This window comes from Mastigoproctus giganteus, chromosome 1 (genome assembly GCF_048544385.1).
Source record: "Mastigoproctus giganteus isolate SK-2022 chromosome 1, ASM4854438v1, whole genome shotgun sequence".
NCBI lineage: Eukaryota > Metazoa > Arthropoda > Arachnida > Uropygi > Thelyphonidae > Mastigoproctus > Mastigoproctus giganteus.
In genome coordinates, this window is record NC_143575.1 from 156,668,547 (window position 1) to 156,688,119 (window position 19,573).

Here is a 19,573-nt window from a genome sequence, read left to right on the forward strand (position 1 = left end):
TAATTCTCTATAGTAGTCTTCTGCTATTTGAATTATGCCTTCTCTGCTGTTTATATGTACACCATCGCTATTCTTCAGTTTCAGTATCATTTGTCTTTCTGTATTACTGCTCATGGCTGCTGATTTAAATCCTTTGTTTTCCCTTAATGCTTGTTCTACTTTTCTTGTGTTAAATTTTCTTATGTCCTCTCTGAGTCTCTTTCTAATGGCTTTGCATAACTCAATATACTCAATTTTCTCCCTGTCAGTGTTTTTCTTGCTCTTCATTTGTCATCTTTGGTTCATCATGACAAGTGTTTCTTGACTAATTTTTTCTTCTTTGGATTTCTGTTTCCCTATAGGTTTCTTGGGCTTTATCACCTTCAGAAAGTTGTAATATTCCTCGTCTATATCTTGGTCCTGAGCAGTCTGCAGAAGCTCAAACTTGTTCTTAAGTTCCAGTACATACTGCTTTTTCTCCTCCTCTGTTATTTCAAAGACCTTTGTATTATTTACTCGAGTCAGTTTTTTCCTTTCCTTTCCTACATCTATATCAAGTGTACATCTTACCATTCTGTGATCACTTCCAACATTTACCTTATTCAGGACGGTAACATCATTCACAATATATCTTCTGTTAGTGAGGATGAAGTCGATTTCATTAGTTGTTAATCCATTTGGACTCTTCCATGTCCACTTTCTGTTCACCCTTTTCTTGAAAAAAGTGTTCATTACTGACAGTCCTTGAGATTCTGCAAATTCCACAAGTCTTTCACCTCTTTTATTTCTTTCACCAATTCCAAAATTTCCTACAGTTCCTCTTTCTGCGCTGTTTTGCCTTTTTCCAACCTTAGCATTGAAGTCCCCCATAATAATAGTGTAGTGGGTTTTCTGCTCATCTAGAAGACTCTCAATTTCAGTGTACATTTCTTCAACCTCTTCATCATCATGGCTTGATGTTGGTGCATAAATCATTATAATCTTTAGCTTGTACCTCTTAGAAATCTTGAATATTAGTCTTGACACCCTTGGTGATGTACTTTTGAATTCCAAAATGTTGTTTTTAAAATCTTTATGGACCAGAAACCCAACTCCACCTTCACTCCTTTCACTGTTTCCATTGGTGTACAGCAGATTTCCACTTGATAAACTTATAAGTGATTCATTTCTTCTTCTTGTTTCAGCCAAACCGATGATATTCCAATTCACATTTTCTAATTCCTTTTCCAGCTCTAATATCCTGTCTTCACCGATGAGTGATCGTACGTTATAACAGGCCAAGTTCAATTTCCGTGCATGGCAGCCTGGTCGTACCCAGAGATTCTTAGCACCCTCTGCTTCCACTCTGATCCTCTCGCCGCTGCCGTAAGAGGGAGAGTGAAAGCTGCTGGGGACTGAGGGCCATTTGTATTGTTGTGCTCTCATTGCTGGAGGGTTTGGTCTTTTCCTCTTCACGCTGACCAGGCGTCTTGAAGAGGACCACTCTACACGTTCGTTGCCACCTAAGTGACGTAACAGGGCTTACCATCGAGAAGGTGTGCATGAGTGGATTTTAGGGAGGCAGGCCAACCGGACTTCTCCTAAATCTTCTGTAATAGAGAGATATTGGATCCATCAGTGTTTTAGGCTGAGTGTCTGATAACACACAGGATACCTGTTCCCCTCTAAGCCCCCTTTGGGGCTTAGAGGGGAACAGGTATCAGACAGATGGTACTGCTTGCAACAACCAGTACCATCCTCTCTTCTTTTCAACAAAACATCAACCCATATTGATATTAAAGTTGCCTTTCACTATGTTAATGTTTGTTATTGTTATTTGTTTTTTTTAAGGAGCATTAATAACTAAGGCCATATTGCTCTGGGGATATGCGGTGGTCATTCCCTGACCTTTCCACACCCTCCGTATTTAGTGGTCACAGGCTCAAACCCCAATCTCATCAAGAAGCGCATGCTATGCACTGCTGCTCCTGCCCACCTGGCTACGGAGGTGCCTCTATGTTAATGTGTCATTTCTCAAGATGCTGGAAGAACACCATTACCAATTTGGAGATGTGCTGAGTTTCTTCCTCACCTTTACAGCAGAGAATGATCAATCTCAATGACAACAGCTGAAATTACACCAAACAGATTTTTGCTGGAAGTCCACAGGGAGGTGTTTTTTCTGGGCTCCTGTTTGCAGGTTACATACTCTCCCATTCATGTAATGTTATCACTTTTACAAAGTTCAGATTAGACGTATATTAAGAAAAAAATATGCTTATCAGTATTTCAATTTAGGTTATCGTTTTTCTGCCTCTGGTTTACTTAATCACTGAACTCTGAGACATTACTGTTTAATCAGTTATTATTAATTTTTTTAATCAATTAAGCTGTATCCTAAAATGATTCACAATAAGCAGCATTAGGCTGAACTAAATCTGATCTCAGCAAACCTGACAATTCTCTGGAATGATTACCAACAACCAGTCTGATCTTGCCAGATACCTCAAACAACTTAGACTGAAAATGAATTCTAAAAAATCTGAATGCCTGATATTTTTATTACAACAGAATCCTACGATTATCAAAACCTACCCTGTATGAGGTTCTGATTCCCATGGTGGTCCCAAAGCACACTGACTAACATAAGAATGTTGCATATTGCAAGTGGCTTGCATCCTAAATCTCAAGCTTCACGTTAAAACCCGATGGTTCTATTGCCTCAGCTAAAGACAAAGCTAACCTGCTAGCATCCTACTTTTCTTCTACTGAAGATCTTGGTAAAGTACCTCGTATCATTCTCAGTATATCCATTTAATGCCTCCTATGGTCTACTGACCAAAGAATGTCAGATGAATTTTGAACAGAAGTGATTCCAGTAAAGTACCAGGTCACGATGGTATTTCTCCTGAGCATGCCCCTGTTCTGTCCTGCCTTTTACACTCTCTTATTCCACAGGTGTTTTTCCTTCTGCATGGAAATTTGCTCATATCCAGCCAGTTACTAAAAAGGGTGACATATTCCTCTCATCCATTTATTGGCTCATTGCACTTACTTCTATTCATTCTAAAGTAATGGAGAAATCCATTAATTGCCAACTCTTCAACTATCTAGAAACCTTTCTGATCAATGATTGCTAGTATGGATTCTCAGTTGATTCACTGGCGATATACTGGCTTATGTTATCCATCTATGGACAAATTCAATGGAAAAGTTTGGTGAAACTCAAGCAGTTGCTCTTAACATTTCATGTTTAACATTCATAAAGGTCTTCTAAATAAGCTTTCATCTTATGGTTTGCCAATAATTATATATGTTTTTTGTAATTGGGTATCCAGTTTTCTCTCTGACCACTTACTGCACATGATGGTAGATGGCTTTCTGTCTTCAACTTCTCCACCAATGCCTCAAGGTTCAGTTCTTTCTCCCACTCTTTTCCTCTTGTATATTAATGACCTTCTACTACTGACTGAAAGAAATCCTATCCATAGTTTTGCTGACAATAGCACATTGCATTCCACCTTCCAATTTGAAAAACCTTGTTCTGCACAAACAGCATCAACTTCTTGAATATCCATTACCAATTCCTTAAAATACTGATCCCCAGTTAATTCTCCAGTGGGACAAAGATAACTTAAGCACATCACAAATATTGCTTCCTCTGCATCTAAAAAACTGGGTTTTCTCTCACTCTCAGTGTTACTTTTCTTCTAAACAGCTACTCACTCTATACAAATCTGAAACCTGCCCTACCCTGGAATATTGTTACCACATCTGGGGTGGTGTCTTCATAGCCTCTCTCAGGCTTCTAGACTTCATTAAAAAGAGGGCAGTTAGGTTAATTAATGATTCATCACTTACAAAGTCTCTCCACTCTGTCTCATAGATGTTCTGCTTCTGCTGCATGCTTTTTCTGTAGATACACCAATGGGCATTGTTCTTCTGAACTGGCTTATATAATTCCTCCTCTCTCTTCCAAACCAGTCCAAACGTATGCCACAACCAGTCAGCATCCTTTTACTGTCCAACTTCAAATCCACAGAACCAACTTTTCTTCTTCCTCATTTACTCATTCAACTTCCATTTTCTGGAACAACCTTCCTCCATACCTATTTCCTGAAAACTACAATCTACAGAAATTCAAGTCTAATGTCAACAAGTATCTTTTTCATCTTCTCAACCTATAGCCCATGCATGGTACTAAGTACTACAGGTTCTAATACTTGTTGTGTTTGGGGTTTTCATTAAAAAACAAACAAACTTAGGAGTAGTTTTAGACTAAGTTATGGTTTAGTCATCATCATCTGGAATTGCTGCTCATTTGTGTACATGACTCTGGTACATACTTGGCAAATTAACAACGGTCAAGTACATCATGACTGTAGTCTATCCGCCAATTCTGTATGCAGGATAAGTCTAGGCATCAGCTGCTCCTACTATTATAAAACCCAATTATGCAGCAGAACTGCTCCTCAAATGGGCCGCTTCACTACAAACAAACTCGACACCTCAACTGCTATGGCTTATATTCTGTTTATATAAAGACAGCCTGAACTTATTCAGAAGTAAATTTGCTTACCATTACAGTATTTCTGCTCATTGGTCTTATTTCTGCATCCTCATTCTGGGACTCCAACAACAGGAGGATCCTACTTGCTGCTATTAGAGCTGAAAGATGAAGATCTGTTTCTCTCACAACCCTCATCTTGCTACCCAGTTTTCTCCCACAACAAATGCTCAAAAGCATACAAGCACTAGATACTAATCGCACAAAATTCATCAGTAACCAGGTCTACAGAAACAGTGTTCGGCACCCACATTTCCTGACCTCAGTTACCTTCATGCTGACTCAACTACTTTCAATTTACCCTATTCTATTAGTGCCAATATCTGGGTGAGTTTACCAAGTATATACTAATGGAACTCCAGAGAAATATCCACAAGGACCCCACTGCTCCAACTCGTGGATGCCACAGTGCCTAGTTAAGAATGACCACATAAATCGCTCAACTGATATGACTGGAAGAAGCATTAGCTGCACACCAGCTTTCCTAAATACTTGGTCTCAATTTTGATTTCTGACATTATCTTCTGTGCTGTACATACCCCATTATGCAAATATCTCAATACATATATTATAATTTAGTTGTTTACAATTCATCTTATTTTTCACTCATTACATGCTCATTAAGTAACTTTCATGTTAGCTAATTTTGAAATAATTCTGCAAAAGCCCTGGCCTTTTGTCATGAAGGGTATATTACTATACGCGGTACATAAGTAATAAAGATTCTCTGTCTTCCCCCCCCAACCCCTTTCATTAAACAATAAAGTTTCAATTGCATCTGTTGTGACTTTTTTTTTTATCAGCTAATTAATTAAACTCACAATGCTATTTGTTATTGTATTTCCAATTGATTTCAATGAAAAATTTTATTATTATTTATGAATATCAGAGATCAATACAATAGATGATATATGACTAGCACAAAGCAACATGTATGTTCTTCATTAATAATTTTCATGCATAAATAACAGCAATTCTTGAGGATGAAGATATGATGAATAACTGCAGACAGAATGCAGCAAACAAAGCTTTCACAGATGTTGATTTCATAGTGATGTGAACTGCTTGGTAGTAGCTTGAATTCTTCATACCAATTTGATCCACAAAGAAGTTATATAATCAAAAAAAAAAAAAAAAAAAAAAAAAAACCCACACTACATGAGTTTTCTTGCTGTCAAACATTATCTAAAATTTCCCGTATATTTTATTAAATTTTCCAAAATTTGAATTAACCCAGTGTATAATGTGAAGAATGCATGACATGGAACTTCTGCAGTGGTGGGAGGGAGGTAATTTTCTAGTGCCCCAAACTCATGTTTTCATAATAACATTAATAATCAATGATCTTTGGAAAATGCAAGTAATGCTGAGCCTATAGAAACTTACCTTCCAGTTCAAACAATGATTCTGTTTCTGACTCTAAATGCAAGGACAACTGGTCAGAGCAGCCACTTGCCATCTGGGAAAAAAAACACAAAAGACAAGATCAGAAGAATATAATCTAAAAATAATAATAATAATAATAAAAAAGCCTACTGTGCACATGCGTAATATGCTTCTTAACTAATATTTCAGTTCACACTTGATCATTTTATGTTTTTGTTTAAACCCTTCTGCTAAAACTGTGTTAAGTAGAAGTATTAGAGATGTTTTGGTAAAACATCTGTAATACTTCTACTTACGTTTTATAATTTAATTACTATGTAATATCGGTGTAAATACACCATAGTTTACTCATAAATTTGAAATATGTATGTAGTGTAAGAGGCATTTTAATTGTATCTCATATTGTGAATGCCTTCACAATGAGATAGCTGGTATTATACTACTTCAAATAAATAATGCTTCTCTAGTAGAGAAGACTACTGTTATTAATTTTCAGTGGATACCACCACCTAGACGATCGTTTCGAAGCTAGTTGGTTTCGTCATCAGTGAGTGGGCAGGTACCCTCGTATGCCTGTGCATTTTGTCTTCTAATACATTATTATTTATACACCATTTGGCATCTCTCATATTGCGGAAATAACTTCGCAACTGTGATGGCATGTTGCATTACCAGGGTACCTGCCTACTCACTGATGACGAAGCCAACTAGCTTTGAAACAATCGTCTGGGTAGTGGTAATCACTGAAAATAAATAACAGTAGTCTTCGCTACTAGAGAAGTGTTATTTATTTGAAGTAGTGCAATACTAGCTAGCTTGTTGTGAAGGCTGTTGTTGTTGTTTGGTTTTTAGGAGCATTAGCAACTAAGGCCATATTGCTCCGGGGATATGCGGTGGTCATTCCCTGACCTTTCTGCATCCTCTGTATTTGGTGGTCACGGGCTCAAACCCTGGTCTGATCAAGAAGTGTGTGTGTGCTACGCACTGCCGCTCCTGCCCACCTGGCTACGGAGGCGCCTTCGTTGTGAAGGCACCCACAATATGAGATACAATTAAAACGATGCCTTTTACACTACATATGTAGTTCAAATTTATGGGTAAACTATGGTGTATCTACACCGATATTATATAATTAATTACCTAAACCCATAAGAAATTATGCCTGTGCATTTCGTCTTCTAATAATCTAATTACAGAAAAATGCATAGCAAAAAGAAACAATCTGCAATTAGCACAATCTTTGTAAAAATGTTAAGTGTTGCTACATATTCACCATTTAGTAATAGCTGCAAGATTACATAAAAACAAAGAGATCGTGACATTAAAAAAAATTAGGTGCTGTATTAACAAAAATACATGACTTGTCACAGGTCTTTCAAAGGAGGTGAAAGGTATGAAATCCAGATTACAGTTGAAAATCAAGAATAAGTGGATTGCAGAAACTTTTTTTTTTTAAACAATGTTAAATATTGAAGCAGTCACACCATACTAGCAGCCAATATTCAACTTTTGGAATGTAAATTTCATTATTCTTATCAGAAAAAAGCAAAAGGAAAGCAAGTAATTTTTGGAAATCTAGCTTTAGGGACTTGGAAGCAAATTTCACTAACAAGATAGACATTTTATATTAAGACATAGTCACAAGACTCTTTACCAGCCTGGGCATTCCCACATTAGCATACCTGGGATTTTTCTGTCTGTGGTTATTTGCTTGGATTGTAGTAGTGGGAAATGATGCAAGAAAGAAAGTTTATATAGCATCAGCCAAAAAACAGCAGACACTTTGCCCATCCATCCCTTTCAAGAATTTATCTACTTCTTCCTTGAATTTAATCAAACCATCCACTTCCATAACAACAGATGGAAGCCTGTTCCAACAATTAACCACCCGCTGGCTGAAGGCAAACTTTTACACATTCATCCTGCAGTCATCCTTCCTAAACTTACATTTATGCCCCTCATATGTGGTCTCAGCAAGAGGAAAAATGCAATTCACATTCAGTTTACTCAATCAATTCTAGGTGTTAAACACCTCAATCAGATCACCTCACAGGTGCCTAGTCACCAGAAGCTGCAATTTGCAGAACTGAAGCCTTTCTAGTTCCAGATTGTCAAAGGGAACAAAGGGGTAAGAGCACCCCTTTCTTCCCTTTGACAATCTGGTTGCCCTTCTCTGCCCCCATACCAACATATCTGCATCCTTTCTGAAGTGAGGCCTCCAGACCTGTATACAATACTCAAGATGTGGCCTAACATGGCCTTGTACAAAGGAATAATCACCTCCTTATCCATGCTAGCAAAGTTTCCATATATCATTGACAAAACTCCGTGAGCAATTCTGGGCACAAGCATGTCTGCACTGCTCAAAAAATTTCGTATCTGACTGCACAATTACCCCTAGGTCTTTTTCATTTTACATTACTCTAAGTGTAGCACCATACAGTTGATAAGTTACTCCGGAATTACTGCTACCCATATGCAGTAGGTTACATTTGTCAATGTTAAACTTCGACTACCATTTCTCGGTCCAGTGACCCAATTTTCCTAGATCTTGTTGCAGTAGCTCACCCTGATTACTGTTGTTAACCACCCTGCCAACCTTTGTAACATTTGCAAACAATAAATATCATTAATAAATACTGAAAACAACATTGGGCCCAGCACTGAGCCCTGGGAGGAATTCAGTGATAATATTAGTCCACAAAGAGCAGTGCCTACTAATAACCACTCTGTCTTCTTCCACTTAACCATCCCTTTATCCATAGCAGTAACTTGCCCTTAATGCCACACTGCTCCTGTTTATCAGCAGTCTTTTATGTGCAAAAGTATCAATTGCCTTCCAGAAGTCCAAGTATAAGATAGCAAAATTATTTTTTGCATCCAGTTCATTGGTCACTGCATCATAGTACTATCATATTGATTAGACAAAACTGCCCCTTAATAAATCCATGCTGTGACCAGTATAATTGCATTCCTGTCAAGATGGACATTCCTGCATTATTTCTTTAACAGTGATACCATTATTTTCCCTGAAACAGATGTTAAGCTAACAGGTCTGTAATTAATCACGTCACCTTTTGATCCCACTTCATGAATTGGAGATACATTCCAGTACCTCCCCCCAAATCCAAGGATCCTCTCATAATTATGTATAAAAGGCTTGCTTACCTCCTTTGCTGCCTTTCTTAATATGATTGGATAGATCTCATCCACCCTGATGCCTTTTTTATGTTCAGATTCAACAATTTCTTTTCCAATTACCTTTCAGTTATCACAAAGTCAGTTAGCTCCCCATTGGAGTTTGATAAACTTCTGGTATCCCTTATCCTAAAGGATTCCTCATGTATGAATGTAGATACAAAATACCCATTCAATTTTTCAGCATCTTGAGGAGGGTCATCAACAGTTAACACATTAATATCAAGTGGCCCAAGTGATTAAATTACTTCCTTCTACTGTTAACATAAGCATAGACATCTTTCCTGCTTTTCTTTGCATTTTTTGCCAGAGACTTCTTATAATCTGCCTTAGTTTGCATAACCTCCTTTGTGAATTGATTACAGACTAATATATATTTACCATAGGTTTCTGAATCACCTGATAATTATTATGCATCCCATGCACTTTTCTTCTCTGCCAATTGTCTCAATAGTTCATCTGACATTCATTTAGGTCTAAGCCTTGGAGTATTTATGAAAAGTCAAGTAGTTTCTATAATTACTTCCCTGAATGCTTCCTATTTAGAATTTGCTGCTGGTAACATTATCTGTCGGTCCCACTGCATATATTGTCTGTTAGATATCATGACATGTTTATGTTTGGACTTGGCACCTATTCTACCTTGAAGAAAACAGCATTCCTTAAAATTATCTTAAAAGCCAAAAAAGAACATATAATAATCTAAAGGATGCTTTTCCTGAAATAGAAAGAATTGTCTGAAATTCAACATACAAATTTACTCTGGCCTGTAATTGATTTTGAAGGGGGATTTGACTCCTTGTGGTGGTGTAGTATTTTTCGTATACTAAGAGTTGTCCATTGTCCTCTACAACCCTATTCAATTATACAAAGTTATTTTTCTAATAAATCTGTCTGTTTACAACTTAGTTTCCCATGGTTGCCCCCAGCAGCCTATCTTTGACTCTTGATCTCCTGATGTGAATTTAGTTATGGATGAATGGCTATCCAAGAAAGCAGATCTATAGAATTCTAACTACTGCATCCCCTTACAGTCTTTTTCTCTGGAAAAAACCAAGTCAGTATTGGAAACTATTGCAAATCCTGTTTTAAAGACTATTTTACTCGACTCCTGTAATAAGTGGATTGATTCTGCTTCACAATCCAAGATGATGTTATTTGGTAAGAAGATGAATTAGGCTCAACCTCTTACTGTTAAATATAATGGAACATTTTTACCATTAGTGCTGCTCATAAATTTCTTGCATTTTTACTCATGATAATCTTGTTTTCATCCACACAAACAAAATTAAAAACCTGCAAAATGATCTTTTGGATTTCAAGAAATGAACAGTCTCTAGAACAAAATTTTAAAATTATTATACATTATATACTTATTTTAACATTTTGTTCTGGTATCTGGTTCCACATCTCTCTCTCTCTCTTTCTCTCTCTCAACTGTACAATGCAAACTTGCTTCTGTGCAGTATTCAGCACACCTTTATAACTGTTGGAAGGACTCTGCTACTAGATATTCACGTTATAGTAGTAGTGGCATGTAATGCAAGCAAGCAAGTACATGAGCTTATGCAGCATCAGCCAAAAAAAAAAAAAAAAAAATCACACCATTCCCTCCAAATGCCTGTCCAGTTCCTCCTTAAATTTATTCAACCTATCAACTTCCACAACAAATGGAAGTTTGTTCCAGCATTTAACCACCCGCTGGCTAAAGGCAAATTTCCGCACATCTATTCTCCATCTGTCTTTTCTTAATTTGAATTTATACCCCATTAGGGGGCATAAATTCAAATTAATAAGTTCAAATTTTGAACTTACTTGTTTGTAATCTGAACAAGTGGAAGGATCCCATCAGAATTCAGCGTGCTCAACCCATTCAAGGCCTTATACACCTCAATCAGATCACGGCGCAGGTGCCTAGTCTCCAGCCACTGCAATTTGCAGGACTTAGGCTTCTCTTGGTAACAGGATCCCTTCATTCCCCTCACCAATCTTGTTGCCCTTCTCTGTACACACTCAAGCAAATCAACATCCTTCCTAAAATGAGGCCTTCAGACCTGTATGCAGTACTCAAGGCGTTGCCTGACCATTGCCTTATACAGAGGGACAATCACCTCCTTTTCCCTGCTAGCAAAATTCCTATATATCATTGACAAAACCCCATGACCTGCCCTGACAGCCTGTCTGCATTTCTCAGAAAACTTCATATCTGACTGCACAATTACTCCCAGGTCTTTTTCATTTTCTACCACCTTAAGTGGTAAGAGGATCCCTTCAGTTCCCAACACAGTTGGTACTTTTCTCTCGGGTTACTTCTACCCATATGCAGTACTTTGCATTTGTCAAGGTTAAACTTCAGTTTCCACTTCTTAGCCCATCTGCACAAATTATCTAGATCCTGTTGCAGTAGCACACTGCCATTACTGTCATTAACAACCCTGCCAACCTTTGTATCATCTGCAAACTTCGACACTAAGCCTGATATACCTTCATCAATATCAGTGATAAATATACAAAACAGTGGACCCAACACTGAACCCTGTGGGACTCCACTAATAACATAAGTCCGCAAAGAGCAGCACCCATTGATTACCACCCTCTGTCTTCTCCCACTTAAACATTTTTATCCATTGTAGCAACTTACTCTTAATACCATTCTGCTCCAATTTGTACAATAGTCTTCCATGTGCAACAGTGTCAAAAGCTTTCCTGAAATCCAAATATATGATATCAAAATTATTTTTTGCATCCAGTTCCTTTGTGACCACATCATAATAACCAATCAAATTTGTCAGACAAGACTTTCCCTTAACAAGCCCATGCTGTGTCTGAATTATTGCTGCAGTTTTGTCTAGATGATCCTGCAATGCATCTTTAACCAGTGACTTCATTATTTTACCCAGAACAGAAGTTAAACTAACTGGTCTGTAATTACTCGTGTCACCCTTCGATCCCCCTTTGTGAATTGGGGATACATTTGCACATCTCCAGTCCGTGGGAACCTCCCCTGAGTCCAAGGATGCTCTCATAATTATGGCTAAGGGTTTGCTTAGTTGCTTTGCCGCCTCCTTTAATATAACTGGATAGATCCCATCCACCCCAGGTGCTTTTCTTATGTTTAACTTCAACAATTTCTCCTCTACTTTGCTCTCAGTTATTACAAAATCATTAAGTACCCTGCTACAATTTGATAACCTTCTGCCATTTTCAAACCTTAATAATTCCTCGTGTGAATGTAGATGCAAAATACTCATTCAGTTTATATACAAGGGCTTCTTGATATCACATTAAAACATGGTTCTACCCAGCTTTAATATGTTAATTGCAGGGCATGGATTCATGAATGCAAAACTTAAATACTTTAAACTCTCCAACAAATCTCTGCCCTTGTGGTGCTCCAAAACACTGGCATTCCACTGTATATATGACTTCTGAAAACTATTTATATGCATCCCATGCACATTTCTTCTCTGCCTGCCACAAGTTTATCAGTTCATCTGACATCCATTTAGACCTATACCTTGAAGATTAATTCTTAGTTGGTATGAAAAGCCTAGTACCTTCTATGATTAATTCCTTGAACACTTCCCATTTAGAATTTGCTGATTGTAACTTCCCCAGTTGGTGCCACTTTACAGAATTTAAAAACTGTCTGAGGCAACTATACTCACCTTTATGAAAGCAAAAACCTCTCCCTTTACCCTTAATGGTAGTTACACATTTAAATAAATCCCATGTGAATACATTGTGATTACTGTCACCTAGTAGTTTTTTTATCTGTAGACCCTTAATGCATGAATAATCATTGCTGATAATCAGACCAAGAGTATTACCCATTCTTGATGCCTCTCTAACATGCTGCCTTAGGTTTTAGGGCTTCTTAACTAAGAGCATAACCCCTCCTCATCCTATCCTATCTGTTATTTCTGTATACATTGTACTGTCCATATTCAAAGTCTCCATCCCTTATATACCTGAGTGATGCCACATCTCTGAATTCCTAATTGCATTTGATGTCTTGACCAGAACTTCAAATTCATCAAATTTATTTACTATACTCCTAGCATTGATGTACATGCAAGTATACAAGCACTTGTTCTTACTCTTAGTTACCCTAACACAGCCAATGTATTTACTTGTTTCATTCCCAGCAGTTCTTGAAATCCCAGCACCTTGTTTTCAAGGCTTCTGCTCATTCCAATAGATTCAGAGCATGAATCACTTTCACCTCTGCCTGCTGGTATTTTTAATCTATTAATCTGTGTATCCCCGAAACTAGCAGTTTTCCAACCCACCTCAACGCTGCCACAATAGCATCAGCTAATATTCTCGCACCCTTACTATTTAAGTGTATCCCATTCCTTTAGAAGCAGTCTCTCCTGTTAACAAGAATAGCCAACACAGAGAAAAATTCTACCCCACAAGCCTCGCACAATCTCTACAGGGCTGAATTGCAGACACTTTCAAATTTAACTCTAACTTGCTACTTTCTTTCACACTGCTGTGTACTTGTTAAGTAAGTCTGCAGATCTCTTATTCTTAACATGAATCTCATCTCCTATGCTGTACATGTTAGCACGTTAATTCTTCATCAATATCGTGTTCAGCAACAACATCACCATTTGTTTGTTTGTTTGTTATTTGGTTTTTAGGAGTATTAGTAACTAAGGTCATATTGCTCCGGGGATATGCGGTGGTCATTCCCTGACCTTTCCGCATCCTCCATATTTGGTGGCCACGGGCTTGAACCCCGGTCTAATCAAGAAGCGTGTGCTACGCACTGCTGCTCCTGGCCACCCGGCTACAGAAGCACCTCACCATTTGTGTCCTTAAAGATATCTACTCTACAACGTCATCAACTTTTGTATCTGGCAGACATACCCTGGTTCTATTCCACCTATCCTTTTGGAACAATATATTCCCTGACCTTCCCGTTTCTACAATAGAGTCACCAACAAGAACTAGCTCCTGTGGGACCAGCACATTCTGCCTTGGGGGGTTGCTGCTGTGCAAGCTGCAGCATTAATATTGGTAGCCGAGAGCTGGATGGGCCTCCCAATTTAATTCCTTTAAGGGCATCCAGCATGTTCTTCAAGCTGTCATAAAGGCCCATAAAAATGCTGAGTTGACTCCTTATATCATCACACTCCTTACACTGAATGTATACAAAGACATCCCCATGGGCAATATCATGTCCCATTCCTGACAGCTCTGCAAACATCAAACAAGCCATACATCATATATAATGCCATGATTCAGAGGACAACTGCCTCCCCTCAGATCACGGTACTCTTACTAACTTGAGCCCTTTACTTTGCTGCTCTGGACTAACACATGATTTTTGTTCAAATGCAATATAATTAAAAATACTCCACTAAACAAATGTATCTAATGCAGTAATAAAACTATGCACCAGTTATGCTATGAAGTTTATGTTATTAATTATTTAAAATCAAAATTCAAATGTTCTTATCGATCCACCCTTAATGCAGCAATAATATTAATGGTATAGCCTAATGCATATAATGCATTAGGCTATACCATTATGCATGAAATTTATATTTATTATCCAACTAACAGCGGCCTACGTGATTCAAACTTTTGAGCTAACTATTTACCACAATTAAAAATTTTGAATTCCTCTACCACTTAATAAGTTACCTACATGGGTGGTAGAGGCTAACACTTTGGGGAAATTCAAAGGTCAGCTGGATTACGGGAGGAGAGAAACGCATAAGTTGTCTATTTCCTTTTCTCTTATTAATTATTTATTATTTTATTTTGGCTGGTGCAGCAGCAGCATAAGCCATTGCTAATACAGTAGGATCTCTCTTTAACAAACTTCCATATAGCGAATTTTTCTCTGTAGTGAACTTTGATTTCCCCCTTGTCATACTACTTTTTCCTCCTACTCTCTTAGTTAGTGATGCCTCATAATCAGACACTGTAGGCTTAATTCTTCCCATGGTACTATTACAGGGATTAACTTATTGCTGCTCTAGGCTAAGGATTCCTTACCGTCTATGATACCATCAGGATGGTGAGTGATGATCAGGTACAGAATAATCTTGTCCACAGTACTACTTTCCCCTAACATACTTATATAAATAATGATTGTCTATATTGCTTTGGATTTTTTTTTTTTTTTTTTTTTTTTTTCAGGAGCATTGGCAACTAAGGCCATATTGCTCTGGGGATATGCGGTGGTCATTCCCTGACCTTTCCGCATCCTCCGTATTTGGTGGTCACAGGCTCGAACCCCGGTCTAATCAAGAAGCATGTGCTATGCACTGCTGCTCTTGCCCACCTGGCTACGGAGACGCCTATCTATATTGCCTTTCTGTATAATGAAGAAAATTTCCATATAACGAACTGATTTTAGGTAAGCACCGTTTGCATCTCTGGCCTTTAGGTAATAAAGATGCTGCTGTACAAAGCACGAATTAAGAGCCAGAAGGATTAAGAATTAATCCCTCTAGCTCTTAATGAAACATTTCAAAATTTAGTGGTGCCGGTAAAATCCTGCAGGAGGAAACTGGCTAACCATGGCAGGCGACAGTAAAAGATGGAAGGTTGGGAGAGGACTTTGCCCAGCAGTGGGTCAGTAATGGCTAAAAAGAAGTAGTAAAACCTATACACTACTGTACAGAGTAGTTGCACTGGTCAGCTGCTATCTATGTGCCTAGAGCCACTGACAAAGTTAAAGGCATTTTCCCGACATGGACATTGGCTCTGGTCACGATGTTTTCTACTGTAAGCATCCTATTAGAGAATTAGGAGAGAGTGATTTTCCTTCGAGACAACAGATGAAAAATTCATCTGTTGTCTCGAAGAAATGATTCATTCAACTTTCAAGAAATTTCACCTGTCTCTGTTTACATGGTAGGTAAAAGTAGTCCCTAAATCAGTTTTATTTTAGCTGCTGTGCAAGTAACCTTACAGTGTCTAAGAAGAAATCCTTGAATGTAGCTAACATGAAAAAGTGGAAGTGTTTAATAGTGTAGATTGGGGCATTAAAAAAAAAAAAAAGAAATTGCTTTAACATTTGGTATTCCTGCCAGTATTGCGTTAACCATTCTGAAAAACTGTTTGAGGAAACGGGACCCAGTCAGAAGCGTTATGTAGATGAAGCAGATTTTAAGTGGACGAAGTTGATTTGAGACCAGGGTCATTAATAAAAGAAAAGTCTATGGAATACGCAACTTTTCTGGGACATAAAACATTCCAAGCCAGTTCTAGTTGGCTGGACAAATTTAAAGAACACCATGGCTTACTCAAAAAAGTTACTTCTGATGAAAGTGAAGTTACAATTGAAGAAGACCGTACCCATCGGAAAGAAACAGTTTTAAATAACTGTTTGTTTTGTAGAGACGGGATACACTTAAACAAAGGTGGTGCAAAAGTTTTTGTCAGTATTATTGAGGATACCTTAAAGGTTCAGGGAAACTGCTAGTTAGGGGGGGGGATGTGGGTAATACTGACACGCGTTTATCTGATAATATTGGTCAATGTAACTCTTGCACATACCTTAAGAGTTCTTATCTGTTACCCCAACTGGACGTATTATCTAGATGTTCAGGGGGCAAAGACGTTTCACGTGAGCGGGTAGCTAATATCAGGGAAGAGAGCTTAAAAAACTTCAAGGGTTGTGTTAGGGTTGTTAAATATACAAGAACAGTAAATCTTAATTGTTTATACAGTAACGTTAGAAGTGTCGTCAATAAAATGAGCGAATTCGAACTGCTGGTTAAAACAAGTAACGCGGACATAATAGGGCTTACAGAGACGTGGTGCCACCTGGAAATTGGGGATGATGAGTTTCAGTACGGCTTGTATAATGTATTTAGGAAGGACAGAGTAGATAGAAGGGGTGGTGGGGTAATGCTTCTTATCAGAAGCAGCCTGAGTGCGACAACAGCTTTACCGGATTCAGACATTTCACATGCTAGTATAGAGTCTGTATGGTGTGAGATAGTTGGAAACAAAGGTATAATGCGAGTAGGAGTAATCTACAGACCAGTTGATTGTGAAGATTATGACAAAAGCCTCTAAATGCAAATGGAATGGGCAAGTAAGCGTCAATGCCTTATTATGGGTGATTTCAATTTGCCTCTAATTGATTGGAGTAAATGGGAAGGAAACTCGACATGGGGAACAAAATTTTTAAATCAACTAGATGACTTATTTGTATCAACATGTCAGGGAAAGTACTAGAGAAAAGAATATCCTAGACCTCATCATCACACATGAATCAGATGACATAACAGGGCTGACAGTAGAGGAACCAGTAGCAGGAAGTGATCACGGAGTTCTACGGTGGATGATGACGAGAGAGGTAGCAGAAGTAAAAGGCAAAGGAATGGGTTTTAATTTCAGAAAAGGAAATTACGATGCCTTAAGGTACTACATGGCCTCTATTAACTGGGCAGATATCGTGCAGAGAATGAATACAATTGAACTGTGGTACGCTTTTAAAACATTAATCACAGATGCCTTCAATGCGTATATATCATTAAAAAATACTCCACGAGAAGGGTTCCAAGTTGGATGAATAGTGAAGTTGCCACATTACTTGAGCAGAAAAAGGTAGCATGGAAAGGTTACAGAGCAATAAAAAGTACTGAAGCCTATAACAGCTACAAGGTGATGTGTAAGAGAGCCACAGAAAAGGTTCGACAGGCAAAGGCAGTTTATGAGAAATCACTAGCAAACAGAGCAAAGAGGGGGGATAAAGAATTCTTCACATATATAAATGCCAAGAAGAGCAGGACAAACCAGATCGGACCTTTACGTAAGGGAAAGGGGATAGTAATAAATATACCAGCTGCCGTTGCAGATGAACTCAACAGTTATTTTGCATTGATATTTACAAATGAAAAGCCTTTTGTGGCAATGGGAAATTGTGGGAGCGAAGTTAAAAAATATGTAATTAATGATATTGAAATTTCGCAAGATTATTTAATGAAAAAACTTTCGAGCCTACAGACCAGTAAGGCTCCTGGAGTTGATGGAATATACCCTATAATCTTAAGAGAGGCAGCAAGCGAGTGCATTGAACCATTGAGGCTAATTATGCAAGCATCACTAGACTCTGGGGAGATTCCCTTGGATTGGAAAAGTGCAAATGTATCTCCCATACATAAGGGTGGCTCTAAAAGTGAAGTTGGAAATTATCGACCTGTCAGTCTGACATCAGTAGTAGGGAAAATCATGGAGGCAATGATCAAGGGTGGAATTCAGGATCATTTGGATCGAATTGAAATTCTCAGCATGGTTTTGTAAAGGGAAAATCATGTTTAACAAATCTGGTTCGCTATTTCGAAAGGGTCACTCACGAGCTGGATTTAGGGAATAATTTCGACATTATTTATTTAGATTTCAGCAAAGCTTTTGACTCAGTCCCACATGAGCGGTTGCTTTATAAGCTGGAACAGGTTGGAATCACTGGGAAAATCCTTAGATGGATAGAAGGATGGCTTCAGGGCAGGAGACAGAGGGTTGTGATAAATGGCTATTCCTCAGATTGGGTTGATGTAAGAATTGGGGTTCCCCAAGGATCAGTATTAGGACCACTGTTGTTTTTAATTTTCATAAACGACATTGATGAAGGGATAGAGGGCATGATGTCTAAATTTGCAGATGATGTTAAAATTGGTAGAGTAGTTAATGATCACTGTCAAGCTAGGCCACTTCAGAGAGACCTAGATAGACTTCAGGAATGGTCAGAAAAATGGCAGCTGTGCTTTAATCAAAGTGTAAGGTATTACACCTGGGAAACAGTAATCCCAAAAAAACTTATTCATTTGGTGGAGTTCAACTAAACCATTGAACTCCACCTCCAGTTCAGTACTGGAGGAAAGGGACTTGGGTGTTACGATACGGTCAGACATGAAATTCTCTGAGCATTGTAAACAGGTTGCAAGGAAGGCCCATGGTGTCCTATCGATTATCTATCGAACTTTTGCAAGTAGAGATAGGGACGTGATAATCCCATTATATAAGTTAGACCACACTTGGAATACTGTGTTCAAGTATGGAGACCGCACCTAAAGAAAGACATCGAGCTTCTTGAAAGGGTGCAAAGAAGGGTAACTCGCCTGGTGAGATCGGCAAAAGGGCGTCCTTATGAAGAAAGACTTCGAATATGTGGGTTGCAGAGTTTGGAAACTAGACACCTTAGAGGAGATTTGATTGAAGTGTTTAAGGCTCTGAGAGGCATCAGTAAAATGAATGAGGACAAAATTTTCAAGATTATAAATGATGCTAGAACTAGGGGACATAAATTCAAGTTACGGGGGAGAAATGTTTAGACTGGACTGCAGGAAGTTTTATTTTAGCCAGCGAGTTATAAATTACTGGAATAAGTTGCCTTCATGGGTGGTAGAGGCCGACAGTTTGGGGAAATTCAAAGATCATCTGGATAGTACTTTCGGGTAAGGGAAGCGCATAGGATGATAGGTTTAATTT

The 19,573-nt window shown here is 38.2% G+C and overlaps 1 protein-coding gene across 4 annotated transcripts in view; it reads right to left on the reverse strand.

Moving 5' to 3' along the window:
- Nucleotides 1–19,573, reverse strand: part of LOC150091209 (nuclear receptor subfamily 2 group C member 2-like) — a 595,426-nt gene that overhangs the window by 128,824 nt on the left and 447,029 nt on the right. For all 4 annotated transcript variants that reach the window (XM_090374734.1, XM_090374740.1, XM_090374722.1 and 1 more), the window contains one exon: nucleotides 5,912–5,984. In XM_090374734.1, the coding sequence (XP_090230860.1) occupies nucleotides 5,912–5,984 (73 nt within the window). The remainder of the gene's footprint in view (nucleotides 1–5,911; nucleotides 5,985–19,573) is intronic.